This window comes from Gasterosteus aculeatus, chromosome 1 (assembly GCF_964276395.1).
Source record: "Gasterosteus aculeatus chromosome 1, fGasAcu3.hap1.1, whole genome shotgun sequence".
Taxonomy (NCBI): Eukaryota; Metazoa; Chordata; class Actinopteri; order Perciformes; family Gasterosteidae; genus Gasterosteus; species Gasterosteus aculeatus.
Window position 1 is genome coordinate 16,803,876 of NC_135688.1, and position 26,789 is coordinate 16,830,664.

Sequence of the window (26,789 nt, forward strand, 5' to 3'; positions counted from 1 at the left end):
TATTTGAGTTGACGTTACCCTACTAACACTGTTTCAATTTATTTGTGTATTCTTTTTCATAGTTTTCGTATAGTACTGAGATCCATGTAAATGGAAACACGGAAAAATATAAAAATTATGCCCTAATTATCTGGAATATTACAAATATAACAATACCGACACAAGACTTCTGAAATTATTGTAAAGCCACACTTTACTTGTGTGCGAGTTTGTGAGCTTTCTGCAATGGAAGTGATTCATCAGCGGGAGTTGAGCCTAAATCTTTTTGTTGTGAAATCGAGCGTTTCTCGTGTTGCACCTGGTTGAGTAAAAATGTACGAGAGAGGACGAAAACGAAACCAGACCACTACCTTCCATCTCCTTCCATGTTGTTACACAACTTTTTTGGGGGGGTTACGCAGACACAAAACCTCCCCCAACCACCCGCCCCCCTCCACGTTGTCTCTCCGAACTGGACTCATGCCAATCTCTCCGTGGGGTCTTAGGAGAGGGGGGGGGGGGGGGGGGGGCACCCGGGGAGCTGGAGCTCTGCCACAGGGGCCTGGAGAGCAAGAGCTCATCCGGTACCATGGATCCATGTGGACCCCCCCGCCCCCATGCTGCACTGATTATATCATGACCTGCAGGGAGATTCATATCGGTGTGTGTGTCTACACATGTGACCCCTTCTGTGTGACATAATCACGTCTTTCAGAGACTCGTATATCTGGTGTACACATTCCTACGGGATATAAACACGAGAGGTGCCGTTCTATTTATGTTTGTCACGTCCAAGGCCGCTGAAGAAACGTGACTCAAGTATAAATTTGTCTCAGCAAAATGTTCAGGAAAGAATAATGTATTTGTTGGAAGGAAAAACAGCCGGTTTGTTTGTGTTTGTCTCTGATAAGTATCTCAATATATAGGTGCACTCATCTGTTTATATTGCTCATTTTCGCTTTTTTATTTTAAATATTTTATGTTAACTTTTAATGTTTGTTTTGTATTTGTCTCCTTTGATTGCACCATCCAACATGATAAATTGCTGTATGTGTAACATCCGTGGCAATAAACAGCTTCTGATTCTGATTCTAATGTAGTGGAGCAGAAGGCTAAAGCATAATAAAATAAAAAGACTCAAGTAGATTACAAGTACATTCAATTTTACTACAGTATTTGAGGAAATTAGTCAATTTTACTTCTGCAGCACAACATACATAAAAGTGATCTCTGAAGACCCTGATGAACTTATTCTTAAACTATACACGTATTGCTGCAGTGTTGAGATCATGAGGATTTTGATTTTGATTTGGAAGAAGAGAAAGTTGTGCCATAAAGTCTCATGTTGTCTCCCATGTTGTGCTTTTATGATGTGGTGCTGATTACGTCTTTCCTTGCAGACCCAGCGCAAACACCAGCAGAAAAGTAACAAGGGAATGGCATTCATTTGCTCGGTGGAGCGGTGAGCTGTAAACAAAATGTGTCTGCAGTCCGACCTGCTAACGTCTGCATTCTCCATTTGTTAAATCCTCATTACCTCGCTATAATGAAGCTGCAGTGCCAACCCTGTTGGGACCACAAGATCGAGCCTGTCAGACTTTGGTTTGTACCGCTGTACCGAGTCTTCATCACCTCCACCCCATCTGTCTCAGCGAGAGGTGCACACGTTTTTAGAAAAACATGATTTATCAAATTCACTTGCAATGCAGAAAAAAAAAGTAAAACCGCAGCTCTAAAAATGTTACTTTAAAAATGACTTTTGAAAAATAAACAAAACCATTTGTGTAATTTTTCTGTTTCATTGACATAAAATGAAATAAATAAATATAAACAGGTTTAATCTGTAATGTATAATGCACAGCTGTAATTATACATCAACTGAGACAGGCTGCAACCTAAAGTTATTTCTCACCCTCTCACCTTTGACCTTTTGTGGCTTCCATACATGTTGATCAGAGACGTCATCAATAACAGTAGCGTATCCCTCCTTACCACACTGATGGGTTACGTAACATAGAGTCGTTTAAAGACGCGTTTAATGGTATAAACTAGTTGTTCATCCGGAGCTGTTAGGCGAAATCGCTAATTGTCACCCACAATGACACCGGAAGCTGAGAATTTCTTACCTTCAGAATAAGACTTTTGACCACGTCTGGTTTATATTGGAAAATGAACACGTCCACTGGTTTTATGACGTAATCAGTCCAATTAAGAATTAGTACCGCTACCCCCCCCTCACCCTCTATTCAATAAAATAAATACATTAGATGAGACAATACAATACTTGTATTGTACAATACTTTCTTCACAGGACATTTTCACTGATGCATATCTTAATTTGAAATCACTAACCGGATGTTGTTTGAGCTAATTAACTGCGCTCCTTTTGTGTGAAGCGGATCCCTTTTTTGTGTGTATTTAACTTTCTCCGTCCAGAGCGCTCCGGAGGCAGTGGGCTCGACACCGGCCGAAGCTCCGTGTCAGTGGATCCAAGGAATTCCCGCGCCGGAGGTAAATACCAGCGCCCTTTGATGGATCTTTTGAGGGTTTCTGGGGGTTTAAACTGGTCAGTGGTCGGCCGGTCGCTCACCACCCAGCTAGAGAATAGACCTTCGGTCTCCTATTATGTGGATAACAAAAAGAGGAAAAACTGACTATTGTAGATATTTATTTGTTGACTTAACAGCCTCGGGGCGCGTGACACTCCCTTCGCTTTGCGACGTTTTGGGGGGAGAGAAACCTAACGCTAAACATGCGTTTCAACAATACAAGGTTCCATCATATTTGTTGCATTCCGCTGATTTGTGTCCGTCCAGGAACACGGTTCCTCCTTCTTTGCTGTCAATGAGTTTTCTTAAATGTCTATTTTTCTCCAACTAAAGTGTCTTATCATTAGTTGTTAAGTTGTTCCGTAATTCAAGTAAGGCTTTCAAAGACCAATTGTGACGTAAATGTGTGATTTGTAATATTGGTCTGTATTAATAATACGTACATGATTTAGAGGACACGCATCCATGTTGCGGTTTCCTCATTTCTAAGGTGATGTGTTACAGAAGCAGGATAGGGTTGTTCCTGTGGGACATTCGCCCAAAAGGAAATCAGTAATGAGGGGAATGTTACACAATTGTTAAACCGTGCCAGTCTGTCCAGTTTCTCAAAGCACGGCGGCGCTCTGGAAATAACTCCGCTGCCAAACACGAGAGGTCACGTGGCTGAGCGACATGGAAGTAACGGTATTATAATTAACGCCTGTAAGCCGTCAGCTCAGCAACCTCACAGAAGCTAACGTTACTTTTCATTCAGCATTTCGTTTGACGTGACACGGTGCCGCTAACCGGTGACAGCGGTGCAATATGATGAACCAAGAGGCTCGCGAGGGGTCACCGCGAGGGTCTCCTCCCGGCCAATCAGAGGCCGTCATTTATATTCGCAGGATTAGCTGTGGTCTCATATCTGTGACTGGATTAGGCTCGAAAAAAATATTTGTTCCACTTGCACCAATCAGTCAACACAGTGGGAGAGTCTTCAGGACGGGGGCCTCAGAGGCCGCAGTTACGCAACCGAGGGAGGGAGACAGGGAGGGAGAGAGGGGAGTATAACCCTGGCACTTCGGAAGGTTATACTGTTGATAAAGAAAAAAATCTGGTTACTGGTTAATATGCTGAGAGAGAGAGAGAGAGAGAGAGAGAGAGAGAGGTGGAGAAAGAGTACATAACAAGGGAATGTAGTCATGGAGACGGCACCTGTTGGTTTGTGGAACGTTGTTTTGAAACCTCAAGTTCGGCGAAATCCCTGTCGCCATCTAGAATTACAGCCGTTGCCTGAGGTAATAAATTATTTAAAAGTAGGGCTATTTCCTTCTATACAATTGGACTGATTTTTACAACCAGTCTCCTGCTAGTCAATAGAGGACATCTGTTGGAGGGTTATACCAACACAATTTGTAAGTAACCTGACAAACCTTCCTACATTATGTTATTATATAAGTAATGTTTCAAAGCCGTCGGGATATTTATCCTTTCTCCTGCAAAAACAATAGGTATCCCGAACTTTCAGTGCCAGGGACTAAAAGGATCTCATATGTGCCCCGGCCCCAAAAAAACAGTAAAATCTCACTATGGAAACAGCGACATTGACTCCAAAAAATCAGCTTTACATTTTCTGGTAAAAACAAAGAAATTATAACGAGCAAAAGGGCTTTTTTTTGTCAACAATCTCCTGCTGTGCGCAATTAAGTATGACGCAACAGACTGCGGAGGACACCAACAGTTGAGGGAGCGGCGTGGTGTTTTGTCCTAAAAGATCCCAAGGCTCACTGGTGGCTCACGTAGTCTCGTGTCCCGCTGTAGTGGACACAATGCAGGCACCAAATGGAGACCGAGAGCAGAAACAGATGTCAGGTCAGCCTCCTCCGTGGCTGATTGCATCATCAGCAGTGTCCCAAAAAAAAGAAAAAGAGGGGAGGCCCAAGGAAGTAAATGTGAGTGATTTTTCAGATGGGGGAGCAAGTTATTGTTTAGCGAGACACCAGTACATCTCCAGTCATTGATCCCAAGTCCCAGGTCGAGACGGGCAAGCCCTGCATTTTGAGTTATTACTCCTAAATGAGTCATCATGTGACTGTCCTCACTGGCTGCTACCGCACATGTCTGTCGGTGATTGACGGACAGATTAGAGCTGGGAAACCTAATGAATTGTAAGACAAACAAACTCACGCCTCGTTGACGCCGGTTATGTCTGCTCATGAAGTGTGTGTGTTTGAATACATACTTTAAACAAACTAGACAATGTGAAAAGAACGTACGGTGGAATATTTAATGTGCTTGTAGCACTGAACATGTGTTGGTGTAGCTAAAGAAAGATCTTTGGATATGATTTAGACTTGTGTCCTAAAGGAAACACCTGCTAACTTGAGATTCCAATTTTTGTTTGTACTGGACTTGAAACGGGGGATCAATATTAATGAACGTGAGCTATACACTCACAGAAACCAGAGACGTACTGTGAGTCTGAAACTGTCACCAGCTACAAAGTGTGGAGCAGCTCCATGGACAATGAATGCAGGAGTGATTTGGGGCTTTTATTCTATTGTGGTGTTCTGAAATTGTGAAACAAATGTTTCCATATACTCAAAACATTCCCTTAGCTGCCCTTATCTGTAGCATCTTTATTTCATTATGGAGCCCTTCCACTCTATACTTGATGACATCACATGTTCTGAGTTTAAGCATCGTTCAGGGTTAATAACATTAACATTAACATACTTTTTCTAGAAATGAAAATAAAGATAAGTAAGCTAAAAGTATCCAAAAGATGAATATGCGGTGGAGAGTAATGTATTATTAGATCACAGCTGCTAGCACACGGTTAGCTTCTTTCTACTAATGTGGCACCAGACACATTATTTCTTAATAGCAGATTCAGTGTGCTGCGTTTACATTTAGTCATAATACAAACTCTACAACATTCACTGTCTGCAACCTCACCCATGAAACACTATAAAAATGTAAACAATACTGAAGAAATCAGAATAAATGCAAGTTAAATGCAAAATCACTTTTTCAGGTTTTTGAGAAAAGGTACTCATTAAAACTTCCTTAACACAAACTCATCGGTTTGTGTTAAGGCCGCAACTAACAGAACTTTTCATTGTTGTTTATTCTCCTGGTTATTTTTTTTCTTCAACTCGTCAATGAATACTTTTGTTAACAAAACCTCCCAGAATTCACAGTCCAAAGACTTTTAATTTGAAACAACTTAAAACAAAGACAATAATCTTGAGTCATTTTAAAATCTGAAAACAGAACAAAAGCAGATGTGCTTCAGATGTTTGTACAATCACGTGGAAAGACAGCCTTTCTCATTTTTGGTTGATGGATGTCTTTGATTGTGGTGAAGGAGAGAGAGACGGAGATGAGTGACAGGACATCGGAGTGGGATGAAAGATGTTCTCATTAAAAGGGGCATAGGATGAAGAACTCACTCATGGAGGGCGACCTGGATCATAAAAGATGTTATTGAACACGCCACTGCCATTTTACTGCCCTGCCTCTCCTCTTTAAATTATTAAAAGGACTATTCTGACCCCCGATTCTCTAGCATATTTATAATCCACAGTGTGTGATGTTCTTTAAGGTACAATTTAATATGTCACTTATTTCTGTTAAGTATCCACATCATTTCTTTACTGAAACCTTGAATGGATAGGTCAATGAATGGATAGGTCAAATATCTGAATTCAATAGATTAAATATTGCTGAAACAAAGTTATTAAAGAAGGTATCTAGATATTTTGATGAAAATACTTTATTTCTTGACCATAAGTAAGAGTTCAATTGCAGAGCTGACAGAGTATTTCTACACTGGTACTGCTACTTTTACTGCACAGGTTGTGTGAAGTTCACAGTAGCCTGAATGTGAACCTTTTGCGATGCCAATGCAATGATGTCAGCGTGAACACGAGAATACTTCCTGTTTCTGGCTAAATAATCGAACCGGTTCAGTTAGTAAGAAGTGACTTATTTTCTTTTGGATGAAGCAGACAAATAGATGTCATAGTTTGCTCCGTTCACCTCTCCAGCAAACACTGAGTCAGGCTCCCACAAGATAGACATCACTATTACATGCTGGTTCTCCTTTTCAAACAATGGTCAAGCATTCATGGAGAACACTGTGATCCAAGTAGCATTCAGACATAATTACAGCTGTAAGATCAGAAAGTCATTTAAGAGTGAAACCGCTGCTCTGTAGACAATTCAAATACATTATTTCTGAAGTTTACTCTAAACATTTTTTCAAGACAAGATGCTTCCTTTGGCTAAACCATCCAGAGAAGTCTAGCAATCTTTTCATAAAGGCATGCTTTGCATTCTTTGAATTCAGGGTCACGACCTCTGAACCCTGAACATAAAGCAGAGCACTCTTATTTCAGATGATGGGATCGCAGTCACAGAGGTGAACTGTGAGGGTTCACTCCCCAAATTCTCAGTGTTTGCCAGTGGAAAGACTTTTACGATTTTCCACCTATAACAAGCTGCGTTTAGAAACAGGACCATTTAACATACAGTGACTTGTGTTTCTACCAACAGCGCGGGGGAGGCGCATGACCAATTTTCTTCTCTGATTTGTGGACTGACTCGCTGTTAGTCCCACAGGGCAGTCAGACCCCTTCTCCCGAAAACACCCAGGAGTGTTTTCCTTAACATGTCCTTGCTGAAAAGAAGGGTTGTAAATCTCCTCGCTCCTGCCTCCTCCCTTCCCCCCCCTTTTGCCCCATCCATCTCACCAGTTTCCTCCTTCCTGACGCCTATTTCTCTCTCTCTCTCGTTTCTCCGCACAGACCTCCAGCGTTCTGATGTCCCGTACCCGGAGTTTCTGACGAACCCCACCCAAAGGCAGACAGCGAGGCCCGCCGGAGATCCCGTCCTTTATCCCGTCCTTCATCCCGTCCTTCATCCCTCCTATCTGAGGAGGGTCAAAGACAAGAGCGTGTTTGCGTTCTGAAGGGGGAAGAGGAGCCTCTCTGTGCTTGAATATGGATTTTCTGTTTATGAGAGAAAGACACACGGAGCTGTTCTGAGGTCAAGGTCCAGCTCCACCCCCCTTCCCTTCCCCCCACCACCCTCAAGCCCCCCCACCTCGCAATCCCCCCCGAAGGAGTCACTAGACAGGGTGAATCACGACCGCCGGGGGTTGCTATTGTTACGTTGAATGAGCTAAATATTTGTATTCTTACTTGGAGGAGCTTACGTATCGTGTCGGGTGGGAGTTGAAAAGAGCCTCTTATCAGGGGAGTGTTGCTTAACGAGTTTGTCTTCATTCAACTTTGTTTCTTAAGAAACGTTCTGCGAGGACACGTACCTCTCGTCTCCCCTCTGCAAGATCTGTCAGTAGAAAAAATGCCGGCAAAGACACCAATGTACTTAAAAACGACAACGCCCAGGAAGGGGAAGAGGCTGAGGCTTCGCGACGTCCTCTCGGGCGACATGATCAGCCCGCCGCTGGGCGACGTGCGCCACAGCGCGCACGTGGGGCCCGAAGGCGAGGGCGACATGTTCGGCGACGTGGGCTTCCTGCAGGGCAAGATGAACATGCTGCCGACTCTGAGTCGGATGCAGGACGGACGCTCGCACAGCGTGGAGAGGCGGCTGGACGACGGCCTGGCGGCGAGACAGGAGTCGCACAGCTACGCCTACAACGGTTACCACTACCAGCACTCCTCCGCCGGCCTGCTGAAGACCACCATCTCCATGCCCGTGTTCATCGCCCACGAGCAGGCTCCGCCCAAACCCCCGCGCCTCCACCTGGAGGACCCCTCCCCGCCCTCTCTGGCCTCCCAGCAGAACCACTTCCACCACCAGCCGGCGGCGGACACGAGCCGCAAGCAAGCCAACGGCCACAGGGACCACCACAGCCAGCTCTTCGAGAACGGCGTGGTGGGCCGCCTAGCGTCAGAGCCCTGCCGCGACATCTCCCTCCCCCCCGCCGTCCGCAGGCTCGTCCCCTCCTCGGGCTCCTTCTCAGAGGTCTCCTCTGAGGACTCCATGTCGGAAACCTGCGGGCCCCTGGACGTGCGCCGTGGCCTCAGCCTGGACTCGGACGCCGGCCTGAGCAACGAGGACCTAAGGAGCGACCGCAGCGAGTCGCCCTGCTCCCCCTTCCACCCGGCCGCTCTCACAGTGTCGTCTGGGGTCTCGCGGTCGGACTCTATGGCCGGGTTGGACCTGGATCTGGGCCCATCCATCATGGAGGACGTCCTGAGCATCATGGACCGCTACAAGGCCGAGGACGATCGCTGCGAGCTGTGAAGAAATGTTAATGTGTACAGATATTTGTTTTATACCATAAATAAATCCTTTATAAGACGTTGTTAAGAAAGGAGGACAAAATCAGTGGAGGAGTGGAGAAGACGCGAGTTTAAAAAGGGAAACGTTGAAGGATTACAGAAAGGGGAGAGACTGGTTACACTTGTTAAGTGTCGGGACATTGCCTCCCGACGTGACAACAGCCAAGGCCAGAGGCTGGTCCTTAAGAGCCATCCATCAAAACCAAACCTCATAAAACTGCAACTAACCCCCCCAATTTCGCCAACGCACAAACCCTTTTCTTTGGACAAAACAAACAGCCACAATCTGACTTCTACTGACAAGTTTCTGCTGGTTAATCGTTCACAAAGGAGGCAAATGTTTCGAGACTGACCCCGGGAGAGAAGTCTGCAGAAACCACCGTCTGCAAACTCAATACAGGCGCAACAGGACTCCTGCAGCGTGGAAGCCACAGCTACTGATAAATAACGTCACAACTTCTGTTAAAGCACATTCTCAGTCACGCTAAGCTCAACTGCAAATTGCAATAACTTCTAGTATGAGAACAGCAGCACCATCATGTCTTCTGAAAGACGACAGTGTTTTCCAGATTCAGTGAAACTGGAGAAGCTTCTTATAGTTTAGCAAATTCATTTTTCTGTGAGAAATATGCTGCATTAGATCATTTTGCAATATTATTTTCCTCTTCGGTAAACTTCTCCCATGTCGTGGCTCACTGGCGGCCTCTCTAACATTTACCGTCTGCATTATCACAGAGGCCTATTATTCAAATGTCATTTATGCAGTCACTGTAAATGTACAAATAAATGTTCCTACAAAGAAAATGGAGGGTGTGTGGATAATTCTTCAAACAGATATAATTGTGCATTATAATTGATAACTAATTTAAAATATACATAAATGTTTTCTTCCCTGTTCTAAAAACAACTGATAAACTTCCTTTATAATACATTTGTTAACAGCAGTGGTGAAATGTAACATTTACTGAACTGCTTTCTCGACTACTAATGTTGTTCTATTTCCTCCGCTACACTTTTGACGTTTAGATTCAAAAATATAACTCCTCTAATACATTTATAAATAGGAAGTTTCACCGCTCTATCGCCATCTTTTTTACAACCTACATTATATAAGCAGACCTGAATGCATCAATAAGCTTACTATACAACATAGATTATTATGTAATGGGACATTTTGTTTGAAGAGCACTTTAACTTGAGTGAAATCCTGAATGATGGACTTTTACTTGAAGTATTTCTTTACTGGCATTTTGTTAATTTGACAACTAAAGGCTCAAAGTACTTCTTCTTCCCCTGTCGAGTACCTGTCAACCTTTGTTTTACTACGGTTGGTAGATACTTTTTTTGCTGATAATAAGTACTTTCATTTTGAAAAATAGAGAATAATTATTCTGACTGGCTTTGTGCAGGTGCACACGTAGTGCAGGTGGAAAATAAAGCTTTCCAACGCACCATGACATTGAAGTGTTTTCAGTGTTTAGGACCGAATTTTCTCTCAGGAGGCAAACATGATACCACAGATATGCTGAGTCTGTCTGAAAAACATTATTAAATACAAATGTGGGCAAGGCCATGCAATATGTAAATATCTAAACTGTGGGTCCTAATGTGTGAATAGTGCTTGTAATAGTGATTTTATTTAACAAAGCAGCAGACTTACTAGATCTGCTTCCAGAGGTGATCATGTTATTTCACACAGGTCCAGCTCGTTTAACAAATTTACATTCTCTGTGAAGGCAGCTCACTCGTGGAATGCTGTGCCGCAACATACAAAACACACAACACAAAACACATACAAAAGTTTCAAATACAACCTCAAGGATTGGCTCGTTGCCAATCAGGTTTGCAAGCATTGATTTGCGTCTGTCCTGCCTCACCTTTATGTGCATTTGTCTTGCTCAGTATTTTTCTTTTTTTTCTCTCTCCGTGTATGTTATGTGCTTCAGTGGTGTACTGTATGTGTGCTTCCACTGTAGGTGTGTTTGTTCAGCCTGACACATGCTGCAGCCTGGTATGGTTGCTCTATACTCTGTTGTCGTACACTTTTATTTTGCTCTGTGTTGGTTTTGTGTATACGTTGCGTCCGTTTGTCCATGAATTTCAATTACATTTACTTTTGAGATTACATTTTTTTTAGGCTGCCTTAAAAACATCTGGCCCGGGACAGCAGGTGGAAATGAACCTCTGGGGCTAACTCTGGATCAATTACAATACAACTGTTGATTAGTGTGCATTGTCCCTGCAAAATAAATTAATAAATAAATAAATAATGGTCAAGGTTTTAAAACCGGATTTTGACATTGCATCAGTGTTTCGTGCCACCCAGTGGTCATAGTGCGCATATATGCATTTCCCGAATAATTATTCAGGTGAAAGCCATTTAAATGATTTTCTTTTCTTGTCCATGATGTGGGCAGAAACCATATCGTAAATGATTGCTGTTTGCTAGAATAAAAAGCGAAATAAAAACCAAGATGCTGACGAAGATGAACTTCGACATTGGCCATCCTTTATTTAGACTGAATAGGTTCACGATACTGCGCTACTTCTTCAAAATGGGTGAATTCGGATGAATTTAGGCAACTCTTCTTTGCAAAGGTTGTAATGTCTTTTCCCGATCCGAAGTGAAGCTAAAACTTAATCAAATATTTTTATTGTAAACTCCTTTAGACTTTTTAGCTGACAGAAATTCAACAGTGGCAAATAAAGCACTATTTCCATTAATAGTAGCAGAGAAATGGGACTGCCTACAGCTGCGTGGCTCAGAGTTGTTGGGACAAAATTTGCCTTTCTAGATGTTCATTTAAAGTTAATTTTAAAAGACATTGTGTGGCCTATGATTTCCTTCCCTAAACACGAGCAGAGTCTCGCGTCTACACAGGACGAAACTCTTCAGGGTTACCAAGGCAACCAAACGTTTCCATGGAGACGCGCACACTAAAACCACAGGTTCGAGTGAATTAATGGTAAGTAACATTGCCTCGCAGAAAATGTAACGTAGAAAATGACGTTATATTAGATTAAAGTCGTTTTAGTGGACCCGTCGGTCATAGTAAAGAGGTAACGGTAACAGGTTGTCGATGTGTTGCCACATTTTTCAGCTCGAGAGGACTGAACGGCTGCTAACCTGCGGTAACGTTTGCTGGCTAAGCTAATAAGCTAATGTGGTTTAAAGTTACTGTGCAAACACCCGAGGGCCACTTTATGTTTCGTCTTACGTTAAAGTTACCAAATCTCTACACAAAGGTTGACTATATATCATTATTTGGTAAATAAAAAAATGTGAAGTCAAGTTTAAGCTAACGTTACATTATTATGCTTAACGTTATAACGTTAAGTCGTTTTAACAGCAAAGAACAGAACAATGGCGACCTTTACGTTGTATATTATGAATGAATGTCTCCGTGTGTGCACGTCAGTGTTTCTTGTGTAATTATTTCAGATGATGGGGTGTTTAAGATTACACTCGCGCTGAGAGATTTGAAAGAAATGGACGAGGAATATTCAAGGAGAGTTCGTGAGGTAAAGCTTGTGTCATTTTTTGGGTGGAGGCGTTGGGGGAGGAGGGGGGGTCTTCTAGCTCTTTGGGTTGTGCGCAGCCATCCGCCCACTAAATAAGCGCCCTGTCTTTCCCTCCCCCTCATCTACCTGGACCGCCTCTCATCTCTCCGGATGGAAGTTGTTTCTCCGTGTGATGTCGGTCAATGGTGTGACCACAGAGCTGTTGACGGATGAAAACGAGCGGGCTTTGGATCAATTTATTAATGACACCTCCATCACAAGCATGGTGGTCTACGTGGACACTCTCAACAGGCTGCGGGTGGAGTACTGCAGGCCCTCATCGGTAAAACCCACCTTTAAACTGTTAAATCAGATGGCTGAACAGAAGTTAAACTGTCAGAAAACATCCCACCCAAACCTTTAATCACAACTCTGATCAAAACATAATGATTAAATGACCTTACAAATTTAACCAAAATCGCTCTTTAATCTCATGAAGTGCTCGGCGAGAACGACAGCTTTGTTTCTCCGACGCGCCCTGAAAGCGCCGCTCAGCATCTCGCCGTCGTAGACGAGTTTTGGCCTGTTTGGCAGAGCGCCTTGAGCGCCGTGTACAACCAGTATGGATCAACCGAATTGATCCATATATATAAGGCGCTCCGGATTATACGGCACTGTCGTTTTTTGAGGAAATTAAAGGCTTTTAAGTGCGCCTTGTAGTGCGGAAAATGCGGTATATTGACTTTAATACTACAAGAGGGCGCCTCGTTTGTTGAACAACGACAGGCGGACAAGAGCAGCCGTTTCGAGCGAGAGCCTTATTGTTTTATTAATCTGTCCGTTTAAATTGTTTGTGCTTCATCCTCTAATGTTTTAAATAACTAATGTGCCACATCATAAATAATTTTATATTAATTTCAAACTTTTAAAAATTAAAAAACTTTATTTATTTATTGTAAATGACCTCTCGCGGCCCACCTGCAGTACCTTCGTGGCCCACACTTTGGGAATCGCTGCAGTAGTAGATCTCAATCAAATGGGGTCTGTGACAAATACTTAGGGTTTCCTTGACAAGGGAAAGGTTGAGAGACACTGTTTATTTTGTTGTAACATTTAACCCCCTCCGCGTATTTTTCCTCTCTCCTTAATAAAAACAACACCTAAACAATTCTGTAATGGGTGCAGCTTGTGGAGCAGCTGACCTATTTCAGCCGCATACCCGGAGCCATCATCACAGAGGAGACGTTCGATGTGGCCGTGCAGTTTGGCACGGTGAAGGGCAACCCCATCCAGCAACTGCTTAGTGAAATGACCTGTCTGCACGCCCCTGCAGTTGCCCTAAGCACCGACATGGAGAGGAGCATCAGGGAGGAATATACCAACCAGATGCACTACTTTCTTGTCAGCCTCACAGGTGAGTACCTCAGAGGAAAGGTGATGGAGACAATTCTCTAACAAACAACACTGACATTGATTCTAGATAAAATACATAATGAAAGAGCGATCTACACCGCCAGTGTTTATGGAGACCGCCCTTACTATCTCACACTACAAAAACACTTCAACTTTATGTTTCCCAGAGGATGAGACAAAGATAAGATATTCCTTACAAAATTCCCCTTTTCTCTTCCAACACAATTATTAACCAGGCCACTCGGAATCCGAATCAGAAGCTTCGGCCATGTATGTTTATGCGTACATGGAATTAGATTCTGGTTTTGCCGTTGTTGTCCAAATACCATAGATGCAGTTTCTTTGTACAAACAACACAATATAAAACGATAAAAAACAAGGACAACACAAAAAGTAAAACAGTTGAAAGTATAGCAACAACTATACAACATAGATGTAAATATATACACAGTACCAGTCAAACGTTTGGACAGGGTGTGGGGGGTCTGCAGTGATCTTTCCTGCCCGTGTCCTGAATCTGGAGTAGTGCAAGTCCAGGATGGAGGGCAGGCTGTAGCCAACTATTCTCTCTGCACATCTGATGATCTGTTGAAGTCTGTTCCGGTCCTGTTTAGCGGTCGATCCAAACCACACAGTAATGGAAGAACAAATCACAGAATGGATCATAGCGGAGTAGAACAGGACCAGCAGCTCCTGAGGGAGGTTGAACTTCCTCTGCTGGGCCTTCTGCCTGACAGTCTCAATGTTTGAGGCCACCTTCAAGTCCCGGAAGATTGTGCATTGCAGAAACTTGAAGGTCTCCACATCAGACATAGGGCTGTTGAGTATGGTGGGTTGGGGGGTTCCTCCTGAAATCCACAGTCATCTCCTTAGCTCTATGTTATTCTGACCACACCAGAGGACCAGCTGGTAGGCAGACTCATCCCCGTCCCTGATGAGGCCCATAACTGGTGTGTCCTCTGTGAACTTTGACAGTTGGGTCCTCTGAGGTGCAGTCGTTGGTGTAGGGAGAAGAGCAGTGGGGAGAGCACACATCCCTGGGGAGCGTTGGTGTTGATAGTACAGGTGCCGAAGGTGATTTTTCCCAGCCTCACCTGCTGTTGCGTCTGTCAGGAAGTTGGTGATCCACTGACAGGTGGAGGCTGGCACAATGAGCTGGAAAAGTCTGATTTCCAATAACCCTGTCATTATGGTGTTGAACACAGAGCTGAATAGGACCCGTGCATACAGTATGTCCCTGGTGAGTCGAGGTGATGCAGCATGTGGTGCAGTTCCATGTTCACTGCATCATCCACTGACCTGTTTGGTCGGTAGGAAAACTACAGGGGGTCCAGCAGGGCACTGTGATGGTCCTTAGATGGGTCAAAGGCATGAATCAAAGGCATTTACACATTTGTAGCCCCCAGATCTCTTTGGTTTAGCTAGACTATTGATTCAGTAACACTGAAGGTCATCTGTGACAGCGAATGACAGATTTAAAGCATATGCAAAGAGAGGACGAAGGTATTTCTTTATTCCTGGTATGCAGCTGGTGCTTTATGCCAGGATAGTGTTGTAGGAATCCAGAAAAGACACACGTTGCATTCGGAGTCCACTTCTGCAGCTTTGTTCAGGGCACCAACACAACTTACTGACATTTTCACTGAGCCGCATGTGCTGCAGTGTAATGTTTGACCAATTATTTCATTTTTTCATATAAACAGATGCTGTGTATAAGAAGGAAGGCAAGACCGTTCTATACATCCCAATGGAAGCCTTACAGTGCAGACCTGAGGAAGCCAGCAAGGACAAGAAGCTGATACAGAGAATGGAGGGTGAGTTGGGGATCTCTCCTTATACAACGTGATCTTCAAAACCTGTTCGTAAAAATGTATACCAAAATCTTGAACATACAAATTCGTAACAATACATACAAACTGGCAGTGGTTAACCACGCCCCTTGAGTGAACAACATGGCGGACCATGTTGGATTCTTGAGTGAACGTCTCTCCGCCATGTTGGATTTTTTGAGGGGGTTAGGGTTAGTATTCTATTCTTACAAGTTAACATTGATTTCTCGTTAAAAATGCAATCATAACACGTTTATTTTACATTGTTAGACTTCATGAAGTGTGTTTACGGGGTGCAGGTCCCCATTCACTTTGAATAAGGTGACGTCATCAGTTGCAGTCCGTATTTATTTAGTATGTATCACTACGAATTTGTATGTTTAAGATTTTCGTATACATCTTTACGAACAGGTTTTGGAGATCAGGCTGCCTTATATGTGTGTATGGGTGAGAGGTTGGTTGTGGTGCCTTCTCTCTTTCATCTTTCATCAGTCTCAGTGGTTTTCTGGGTCAAGAAGGGCACACTCAGACTGTCTGTTTATTTGGGATTTTTTTTAAACCATAGAAACTGCAGCATTGGCTTTGTGTCTCAGACTCCTTTGAGATTTTGTACAATGAGACGATGGGCTCAGAAGTGTTCATTGCTGTTTTTTCATCACATTGTGGTTTTCCCATCTTTCCCATCTCTGCTCTTCCCTGCTCCCTCAATCTGTCCTACATTCTTCATTTCACCTTTCTCCACTTTCCTTTTCTTCAACTCAATTGTTCTTTCTGTTTTAAGTTGTTGTGATCCACTGGACGGATCAGGTCAAGGAGCTACTAAGTACCCAAGAAATAATGAAGATGAGGGAAAAGTGCGGGCCGCTGCAGGACATTGCCTTCTGGGAGAGTCGCTCAGCAAAGCTGTCAGACATCAGTCAGCAACTGCAAAAGCCGGGGGTCAGGCTCATCCAGAAGATCCTGCTGCTCTCCAAGTCTCGCTATGTAGAAGTATTCCGCAAACTGGTCAAGGAAATACAGGTACTGGGAGTTATTTTCATACTCATAAACTGGAGGGCTTATCACTAGTGCTGGTGCAGCAGCATTACAAGCTATAAAGATGGAAACTATTGACCTTAGATCCTGGGTGTCAAACTCATTTTAGGTAGGGGGCCACATACTCTGATCTCACGCAAGCCAGACCAGTAAAATCACAGGAGATGGTTGGCGATGCATAATGTCTTCAATTAAACATTTCTAAAACCAAAGAAATTATATCAGTCATAGATTGGCCACAAACCTGAAGTCATATGCATTAAGGGTCAGACAGTAGAATGTGTGCAATCTTACAAATATCTTGGGACCCAAAACTGAACTTTGAAGCAAACTGTGCAGCCGTATGCAAAAGGGGCACCAGCGTTTATCTTTGAGGAAACTGTCCTATTTCCAAAACCATAATGACCTGTTTTTTTGTGCCTTTTTTAAATCAACGTTTTCCTTTCGTCTGTTATCATGGTTGGGAAACTTATCTTTGATAACGAAAGAAACTGCATCAAATTGTTAGATGGTGTAGCAGGCTGATTGTCACAGCTTATCCCAGCGTCACTGTACACCAGACCGTTAAAACGGGTAACCAGCTCCATCTTAAAGGACCACCCCCACCCTTCGTAAAGTGAACAACAGCTTCTTCCTTTTGGATGGAGGTATATAGTGACACGAGGAAGAACAAAGCCCTATAAAAACATCACTAAGGTGAACAAACTATAGCAACAGTGCACAGAGGCTGAAGAGGCAACGTTTTTGTATTTATTTTACTTTTCCTATTTATTGATTTTACTTAGTGATTTACTGATTTGAGGCCTTAAGTACTTTTGTCATGTTGATATTATCTTCTCTCCTCTATATATCGCAGGAATTTTCTGCACAGGCCCAGTCAAACATGACCTTCCTGTCTATACTAAAGGAGCCTTTGGAAGAATTGGCCCGGCTAAAACCTAGCCAAGTCATTCCGAAGCTTCAAGACATTGTCAGTCTCATATGCATCATCTGGAACAACTCCCTCCACTACAACACCAACGAGAGGATCGGTAGTCTCTTCTGCAAGGTACCTACATATTACTGCATCAGAGTAATTGGCAAAGTGAAGTCAGACCAGGTTTCTTTTATTAACCCCCTCTCTCTGTTAATTTAGTAAACTCCCCCACATATGCACCGTTTGAACATGCTGCCATTTCTGCATGACATATTGTAGGAGGCATTCGTGTTGTGAGCCAATCTCAGGTTGGCCACAGGTGGCAGTGTGTATTAGTTTGACAGGGAGTCTGCATATGGGGGCACAGGTGCAATTGAGCCAGGTAATGATGCATGGGTGATGGGGAGATTTTTACCGCTATGCAAGACGCACAGCAAGATCAGGAACCAAATGCATATACAGCCTGTGTGTTATAAAGTAGAAAAACTAAAATAAAAAAAATAAATAGGAACTTCAGCCAAAGAAACGGAAGACTTGGGATCTCTGTGTGAGCGAGTGAGGAACAGGATCTTCTCCCGCACCCTGCCGAGTGGCTTACGAAAATCTGTCACTACACATATTTTGTGGATTATTTTGATGTGCTACTTAGACATCCTTTACACAAGCAACCATATTCCTGGAGGCGAATATTTCCATATTGTATACAGTTCATGATTTCCACTAATACTATAAGAGAAGGACTAAAGATAATAATTCCTGTAGTCTATAAAGGATGTATTTTCTGGATGCAAGGAAACTTAGAACAGATGATACCCTTACTCCAAAATCTCACAAATTTCACATGTAGTTATGTTGGTTTAAAGTAAAAGTTACTTGTTATACCGCATCTTATGAGCATACAGTAAATGTGAAAACAGGTGTCTGTAACTTGGCATCACCGATTATTTGTGACAAGTGTTTGTTTTCTTGTGTTTGTTTCAGATGGGTAATGTGATCACCCGCCTCTGCTTCCAAAGCATCCCTCTGGACAGGATCTTTACAGGCTTTGTGTCATCCAGCAAGCAGAACCTCAACGACTGTATCCAGTGCTGCCTGGAGTGGAAGGCAATTTGCCTGAATGCCTCAAAGATTCACCACAAGTAGGAGAAATGTCACCTGTGTAGGGACACACTGCTTGATTTCAAATATTGTAATTCACTGCCTCAAATTAATTCAATTGATGTTGGGCTGAGGTAAAGTTAGAGAAAATGTTGTGGTTTTTGATGCTGAAATTAATAGAGCCCTAAAGGGTGTTGTCAGACAGAAAAGCAGGGATTTGAAATAGTTTGGTTGGAGATGCCCTCCGAGTTTGTTGCAGATATGTGTTCTATGGCATTAAAGGTTTTCTCTCTGCTCCTATATGCAGGGAAGGAAGTAACGAATTACAAATACTCACGTTACTTTAATTAAGTAGATTCTTTGGGTACTTGTACTTTTCTGAGTATTTTCTTCAAGTGTGTAATTTTACTCATACTTGAGTACAATTTACACCATGAAATCTACTTCGCTACTTTTAAAATCGAAAGTTGCTATTGTGTATGCTCACAATTTTAAATAATATTCAAACCGTCAGATCTTTTTTTTTCAATGCAAATCCTTATTGTCTGTCAGATCGCGCCCGCGCCAATTATTCTAACGTAATATAAAGCCTGGCGCATGCTTCTGCGTCTGCGTCGTTGCGTCACTGCACCCCTTTCAATTTATGGTTCTAAAAGGCTTGCGTGTGTTGCAGAGCAAATCACCGCCAGAACAGCAGGTGGAGTAACGTGTTTTTGTTGAATACGACCTAGAGAGTCACGTCTATTTATTTATTTGTTTATTTATTTATCATAGACTTTATTTTATCTATTTAATCATAGACTTTGTGCACCTCTCGACCGGCAAACCGACGGATCAGATTAAAGAACTTTTGTCGGAAGAAATGCGTAAATATGACCGCTTAAACAAGCCGTCATTGGCGGCTTGTATAAGAGGTTGGATTCATGGAGGGGAAACTCTGCAAACGGCGGTTTGCCGGTCGAGAGGTGCACAAAGTTGTGGAGGAACATACGCGCAATTACAAGTAAAAGTACTAGTGTTAAAAAAATACTTAAGTAAAAGTACAAAGTACTCTTCTCAAAAACTACTCAGAGTTCAAAAGTCTGTCTCGCGTAATTTGCCGCCATATGAATCGAATGTCTGCTATTAGCGATGCGATAAAACATCCATCGGTTAAAAAGTAATTTGTACTCTGAGTAGTTTTTGAGAAGAGTACTTTGTACTTTTACTTAAGTATTTTTTTAACACTAGTACTTTTACTTGTAATTGAGTACAATGTAAGCAATGTAACAGTACTTGTACTTGGGTACAAATTTTCAGTACTCTTTCCACCTCTGCCTATATATCTCTCTCATTTCCCACCTTTTTTTCACTTCAGGTATTCTCGAAATGGCCGTGTCCTGGACCAAAGCAGCTGTTTCGTACTGGTTGATGTTTCCATCCAGAGATTCAAAGAGCTGATTGAGGTGAATTTTCCCTCACTCACACATGGGGAGATACTAACTCATGTGCATAGACATTCCTGTATTTGAAAGAGCAATAATAAATAGATTACACACAGGTCACCACAGGCACAAGTTTTACGGTTATCCTTGATGACTTTCTTTTCTCATTTTGTTTCTACTTTTTGCTTTTGTGTTTCGTCTAAACTCTAACCTCGCTATTACTAAAGAGGGATCATTATGGATAAGTCTTCTATCAAGAGAGCCATATAGCAATACAACTTGTTTCTTTTATGTCTTCATACGGGATGTATTGTTTGTTATTTGGGACATTTTTTCTCTGGCTTTGTCCCAGGTATGTGACTGCCAGTATCAGTTTGCCCGCTGGGAGGACGGTCAGCAGAGGGCCCCGCCTTGCTTCGGCAGCTGCCAGGGACCCGAGTTCTCCCGCACCCTCCTGGAGATAGAGAGAAACTTCCACCGTAGCCTAAAGAGCCTGCACTCTCTTGGCGAGGACATCCTTGATGTCAAGAGCAACACATGGTGCAATCAATTCAACCAGTGGGTCTATTGCTCTTTAACACGTTTAAACTCATCCTAACCGCAATTTCCAAGCGGAAAAAACAGCAAGCACGACAATCACATTTTACAATTTTGAAGCACAGAGATGTTTGCTTAAACTGGTCTCAGCCAGGCAAGGCGAGGGGGAGGAGAGGCATACACAGTACTAGTGTTGAGGTAAAAGAACAAGTATCCTAAATACAATATAGGGTTTGGTGAGTACTAGTACAGTGGAAATGTTATTATTGTTACTATAATATTTTTTTATGTGTATCAATGAATTAATGAGTTAACTATTCTCCAATGTGTTTTTTAAATTTAAAATTACCACAGACATTGATTTATCCAAAAAATATATATTTTTGTTATATTCTTCAATATTTTATTCAATCATTCTGTCAGAATTTAAACAGACAATTGACTATTTAAAGGGAATCATTTCAACGCCATTCATTTAGGAATGATTATATCCCAAGCTTTTTGATCCATATAAGCGGTTGATCAGTTTGTTTCAGAAATAATTGTCAAATAAGATTTGAAAATTGTTTTACCCAATCAGTTTATGTTGAGCTTTGCCAGCGTGTACAGGTTTGCAAACTGCACCAGGACTTGTTGCGTAGTCCCGACACAGTGCCTGGAAGATGCATCGGCCACTTCCCATTAGCAAACATGTTTGTCGGGGGCCAGAAAAATACCATCTGAAAAATAGACTTTTAGTAGAGGGAAATCACATTGAACCACGTCTTCACTCCTTTTTTATTGTGGTTCTCATTAATTAGCTTATCTTCACCCATAAGTGTTTCCATTTGTGGAAATGTTCTTGCGTGTGTGTGTGTGTGTGTGTGTGTGTGTGTGTGTGTAACTTCAGCTTTCGTGCAGCCGTGAAGGATCTGGAAATGATGATACGGAACCTGATTCATTCAGTGTTTAAGACTGTGTACACTGTGGAAGAAGGAGTTTATCTTCTGGTCATTTTTAGGCCCATTTCTTCTCGAGAGGTACAGCATCTCTTTTGCAAACACACAGACAAACATACACTCATGTAAACATTTAAGTCTGAAATGTACTCTCACACCACTCATTAATGATATGTTTTCATTTAGTATGAGTTCACCACAATTCTCATTCTTAAACTCTCATTCTCAATTTTCTTTGCTCAACGTTTGTCTCTCAGCTGTCTTCTTTCATCTCTCACTCTCAAGTTATTCATCAACTCACTCACTTACGACCAATCTTCTCCATCACAGGGCATTAGGCGAACCATAGAAGAGAAGGTGGAGGAAGTGTTAAATATCTTAAACAAGGATCTCCAAATGGTTAACAAGGAGCTGAACGAGCGGATGTGGTCTCCTCTTGAACATATACCCCGGTTGGCAGCCCAGGCCTACTGGTCAACTTCCCTCAAACAACGCTTAGCCGGACCCATGGAGGTGAATTCGTGACTACACAGTGATCAAATGCTTTATTTATTGCTCCCACCTTCACATGAGTGATGCAAAGTAAAGAAGCGTAGTGAGAACCAGATGGCATTCATGTTCTTAACTGACTCCAACCTCTGGAGCTCCTTCATTGACTCCTTCTTCAGCTTTTCCCTCTTCTTTCCCTTCAGGAAAACTTATTCCTGCCTGAGTCATACATTCGCAAGCAGGTGCTTTCCACCCACAGCCAGATGGTTCCGGTTCTGGAAGAGATAGAGAGGAAGAGCTTCAGTCAGTGGAACCAGAAGCTGGATGTACAGTACCTCAAGAAACTGGAGCAGCCACTCATGGTGCGCAGCAAGGACGGCACCGCCAGGCTCGACATCAACTTTGATATGTGGGTGACTTAATCAATACTGGCATACAAGAGACTCATGACATTCAGATACAAGTATAAATTCACAACCTTACGTAGTGATGCACACAAACCCCGAGGCATGTTGTGTAGTAACTTTGCATACATGCTCACATAAGGAGGTATAAATGCACACTCCTCATCACACAATACAGTATATTAGTTCAGAAAGTAAACACAAGTATACATGGCACATGTATCTGTATGCATTTATTTTGTGTGTTTTTCTTGAATCTGTTTTCTTTTCCAGCAACCTGTTGAACATGTTCTCTGAGATCCACTACTGGGATCGACTAAAGTACGAGATCCCCCAGCGCGTGTCTGATATTTCCCAGGACAGGGAGGATTTGAGAGGCGTGAGTGAGAAAGCTCTGCTGCTGGTCAAGAACTACAAAAGGTCTGACTTAAACATGCACACACACACAGACATACGCAAAAAGGGGAGAACAAACAAGACTGATTTCTTGTATCAGGGGCCTATAGTAATACGTGGGTAGCAATTTGATCCCAAAGCGAAGTCTGACAATAACAATTTCTGTCAAGCATTAGTATATCTGAATTCTTCTGGTTATATAGGACTTAAAAATGTATTTGAAATAAAACAAATACTAAGAAATTTTAAACAAACTCTCAGTGCTCATGATAGGATGGGATGTTAGATATTTCTCCCAATCAATAAGTAATCACTCTGTATACAAAACACACTGATATTACTTATTGCCTTTCTCATTTGTGTGTGTGTGTGTGTGTGTGTGTGTGTGTGTGTGTGTGTGCATTAGGATTATCGGAATGCTGTCTCCCGACGAGTTGGGTCTTTTCCGGGAGCAAATTCATTTGATGGATAAGAAGATTCAACCGGGGCTGACAAAGCTTACGTGGTCTTCTAAAGCTGCTAATGTCTTCATCCGCGAATGTCTCCTGCATGTCAGCAAGGTCGTAACACAAAGTTCTCCCTTTTCTAATATGGGCATGTGTACGGGTAAAAAAGTAGGTAAATCAAGTGTTTGGGTTTTTTGGGGGATTAAATCTTTTGAATAGTTGGGACATTTTGTTGCCAAAAGTATTTGTTTAGTGTACTTCTGAACATTGTTCATTCTCAGATCTTACTGTGTCGGGCAATAAGTTCCAGAGAACATGACAGAAGTGAATAAAAGCGTCATCAACACACCTTGAAACTTGTTAAGCAAACCACATTGTACTGAGAAGTAGCTTTCTCTCCTTTTCTTTACAATCCAGGTCCAGCAGATAATCGATGGTTACAAAACATCCAAACAATCTATCTTGAACCTCTGCCGTCAAATCAGTGAAACATTGTTGGTTAAGATGGATGGAAAGACTGTTTACAGGTACCAAGAGATGTTTCATTACTTCTCATTGCATCGGATGCCTAACACAGTATATAAACAAAATAATTGAAAAGGCGCAGATATTATTCATCGTGTTTTAGTTCACTTCTAACATGGTTTCTACATGCAATAGTATATCTTTGTAATCTCAGTTAAGATATACAGATAATGGTCTAGAAACCCAACAACCATGATGCGATGCACAGAGGAAGCATTTTGAATATACCTATGCTTCTGAGTGATGTTCCTGATTGTTTGCTTTCTTGGTATCATCATGGGTGTTTCTCTTGTTGTCATTCTAAGGAACCTGGAGTTTGAAGATGACCAAAAGGCTCACCAGCAGAGCCAGCTCCAAATACTGAACAAAGCGCACAAGAATATTGTTGACATTATGAGCCGCATCCACAACACTTTCTCTCAAGATGGACCTGAGGTTTGTGTTTTATTTGTTATTCAGTATTGGTAGCCTTTCATCCGAAATGTTCCTGCATTTAGGTAGACGCTAAAGGATCGGGAGGGAAGATTTTTCACTAGTATTTCTAGAGATGAGGTATAAAGCAGTTAATAAATTTAGTATTATTTGATTTTCCTAAATAACAATATAAACAATCACATGAAAAAATTCCCTCTGAATTACCACTTCAATCATCGCAGACAATCATGACCCAGTAGAAGTGGAGGTGGAGGTGGAGGTGTTAAGCTGGCGAGCCCACTAACAATTATCAGGGGGCATGAGCTCCCTGTGTTGCTCAGCAAATCATGCCTTTTGTATTTTGGGGAGATAACAAGTACAGCCCACATAACCACTGCCATCTCATGTGTGTTTATTCTTTCATGGTGTTTAAGGTCCAGGAGCAATGGGAGATCTACACAGAGAAAATGGACATGTTGGTAGAGCAAGCTCTTAGGAGCAACATCAAGCGCTCCATGGAGACGCTATCCAGGGCCATTAATGGAGATGGCAAGACATCGCCCAGTCCCTTATTTAAAGTCCTGGTAGCACTACGCCAAGCGACCCCACAAACCACACCAAAGGTACCCACATTCCATCTTAATCCATGAGATGATTAGGATTTGAAGTTACTGTAGTATATGTTATGATTCGCTGACCCTCACAAAAAGCTAAATTCTATTGCATGATATGGCGTGTACTCACTAGTGACATCATTGTCATTGACTCATTGTTTGTGGGGAGCAGCGTTGTCCTCTAATTATCTTTTTATTAAAAGACAATTCCAATTCCATTTACCGCCACTGCATTTGGTGGACAGTTAGCTAGTTAATGTGGCAAAACGTGTTTGTCTCTACCTGATGAAACGCAGTGATTGGCACGGTGATATTCAAATCTCGTCATTGAATTCTTTTTATTTTTATTTCATTTTGTAGCTTTGTACATGATCAAAAACAAAATGATTTTTCAAATTTGATCTGAACCTTTTTCTCGATATCTTTCATGGAGGTGATATCCTGTCTAATAGTCAGTGTCCTTTTTAACAGGTCGACTTCTCCCCGACACTCTCAAAGCTTGCTCAGAGTGTAAACATTATGTCTCGGCTCATCAACACTATTTCAGAATTGAAACGACTGCCTGAAATTCTCTCCTGCAATCGGCCACAGGGGAATCCTATACATGTGAACATAGGTAAGAACGTACAGATTTTTAAAAACATTTTTATTGAGTTTTCGAGAGAATAAATTAATTCCCTTGGAGAGAAGAAATGTACAAATCTGATCTGTTATCAAACCAGGACCATAAAATCCTTGAAAATGACACAATAACACATAAGCGGTTACTCTTAAGTGTAAGATTTCACAATGTATACTTCTACCATGTCTCTCTGTCCGTCCCCTTTTCGCCTGGTCCTCTTTAATCCTGAAGAGCAAGACGAGGAGATTAGGAAGATTCAGTCTGCGGTTGCCGCAGGGATGACAACCAATGCTGGTCACCTGCAGACCTACCTGAAGACCTGGGACAAATACAGGGATATCTGGCAAAGCAACCAGGACTCCGTTATACAACGCTACCGGAGACTAAACCCACCAGTCACTACTGTTGATGCAGATATACACAGGCACTGTGCAATAAAATACAAAATTAAATTTAACTATTGTTCCTTGCAGATTATCTTTTTTTTAAATTAACATTCAAATGACCAATCCCCTAATTGTGTTTTATTGGTTTTCATTTCTCAAGTGCACGTTTTTTCATTTTGCCATGTGACAATGTTCTCCCCCTAGGTACACAGAAAAAGCCTACACCGTCCAACAGGAAGACACTGTATTGAACATCTGGTTTGTCACAGTGGACTGTTCACCAATCAAATCCTCCTTGGCCCAGCTCTGCAGCGAGTGGCAAACCAGGTTCACTGAGCTGCTAAGCCACATGGCTTGCACCCATCTAAAAGAACTCCACAGCTCTCTGCAAGATAATGCCAACAGGTGGGACATCAAGTGAATTATTTTATTTGGGGACGAGGGAGTAGGGATTACAGGTACTTGAACCCAAAACTGTCAAGTCAAGTTCTTTACTCTTGTCCAGGCCGGATCAAAAACAGGATGTCAGTCCAACAGGCGAACAAATCTGAAAAAAGGGGCACGCAAAAATCCCAGGTTGAGTAGTCAGGCAAACAGGGTCGCAACAGGCCGATCAGGAACACAATCAGGATACACTGAGCACCTGGCAGTAACACACAAGTCCATCTGGCAGAGGCAAGTGTAAGTGTGGGGACCTAAATAGTGAGGGACTAATGAGGGAATGAGGTCCAGGTGAAGCAAATGAGAGATTATCTCTTGTTGATGTCATGATCTGGAATGACAGGAGAGTTAATTAAACAAGCAGGCAGGATGAAAACTAATAAGACGGAGAATTCGTGACAGAAGGGAGTTGGCGGGCAATTTATGGACTTATTACAGAACGTTTAGATGACAGGTGCTAAGTCAAACAAAGACTCTTTAGGGGAGATGAATGGAAAAAGGGAAAGGCAGATTTTGATATCCTTTGAAATATAAAGT

At 42.3% G+C, this 26,789-nt stretch overlaps 2 protein-coding genes across 2 annotated transcripts in view; both read left to right on the forward strand.

The window, feature by feature from the left end:
* The first annotated feature begins 2,348 nt into the window (after positions 1-2,348).
* Positions 2,349-9,628, forward strand: LOC120826007 (cdc42 effector protein 3). The gene is made up of 2 exons (XM_040187915.2): positions 2,349-2,490; positions 7,319-9,628. The coding sequence occupies exon 2, from the start codon at positions 7,878-7,880 to the stop codon at positions 8,784-8,786; it is 909 nt and encodes a 302-aa protein (XP_040043849.1). The 5' UTR covers positions 2,349-2,490; positions 7,319-7,877; the 3' UTR covers positions 8,787-9,628.
* A 2,101-nt stretch (positions 9,629-11,729) lies between these two features.
* Positions 11,730-26,789, forward strand: part of dnah2 (dynein, axonemal, heavy chain 2) — a 48,615-nt gene continuing 33,555 nt past the window's right edge. Inside the window, exons 1-21 of the mRNA XM_040188008.2 lie at positions 11,730-11,790; positions 12,267-12,346; positions 12,504-12,668; positions 13,511-13,739; positions 15,442-15,552; positions 16,349-16,587; positions 17,459-17,650; positions 18,500-18,657; positions 19,974-20,061; positions 20,393-20,598; positions 21,467-21,596; positions 21,846-22,028; positions 22,208-22,413; positions 22,682-22,828; positions 23,211-23,364; positions 23,668-23,777; positions 24,081-24,210; positions 24,624-24,812; positions 25,275-25,419; positions 25,657-25,849; positions 26,016-26,216. Coding sequence (XP_040043942.2) covers positions 12,314-12,346; positions 12,504-12,668; positions 13,511-13,739; positions 15,442-15,552; positions 16,349-16,587; positions 17,459-17,650; positions 18,500-18,657; positions 19,974-20,061; positions 20,393-20,598; positions 21,467-21,596; positions 21,846-22,028; positions 22,208-22,413; positions 22,682-22,828; positions 23,211-23,364; positions 23,668-23,777; positions 24,081-24,210; positions 24,624-24,812; positions 25,275-25,419; positions 25,657-25,849; positions 26,016-26,216 — 3,209 coding nt within the window. The 5' untranslated portion in view covers positions 11,730-11,790; positions 12,267-12,313. The remainder of the gene's footprint in view (positions 11,791-12,266; positions 12,347-12,503; positions 12,669-13,510; positions 13,740-15,441; positions 15,553-16,348; positions 16,588-17,458; positions 17,651-18,499; positions 18,658-19,973; positions 20,062-20,392; positions 20,599-21,466; positions 21,597-21,845; positions 22,029-22,207; positions 22,414-22,681; positions 22,829-23,210; positions 23,365-23,667; positions 23,778-24,080; positions 24,211-24,623; positions 24,813-25,274; positions 25,420-25,656; positions 25,850-26,015; positions 26,217-26,789) is intronic.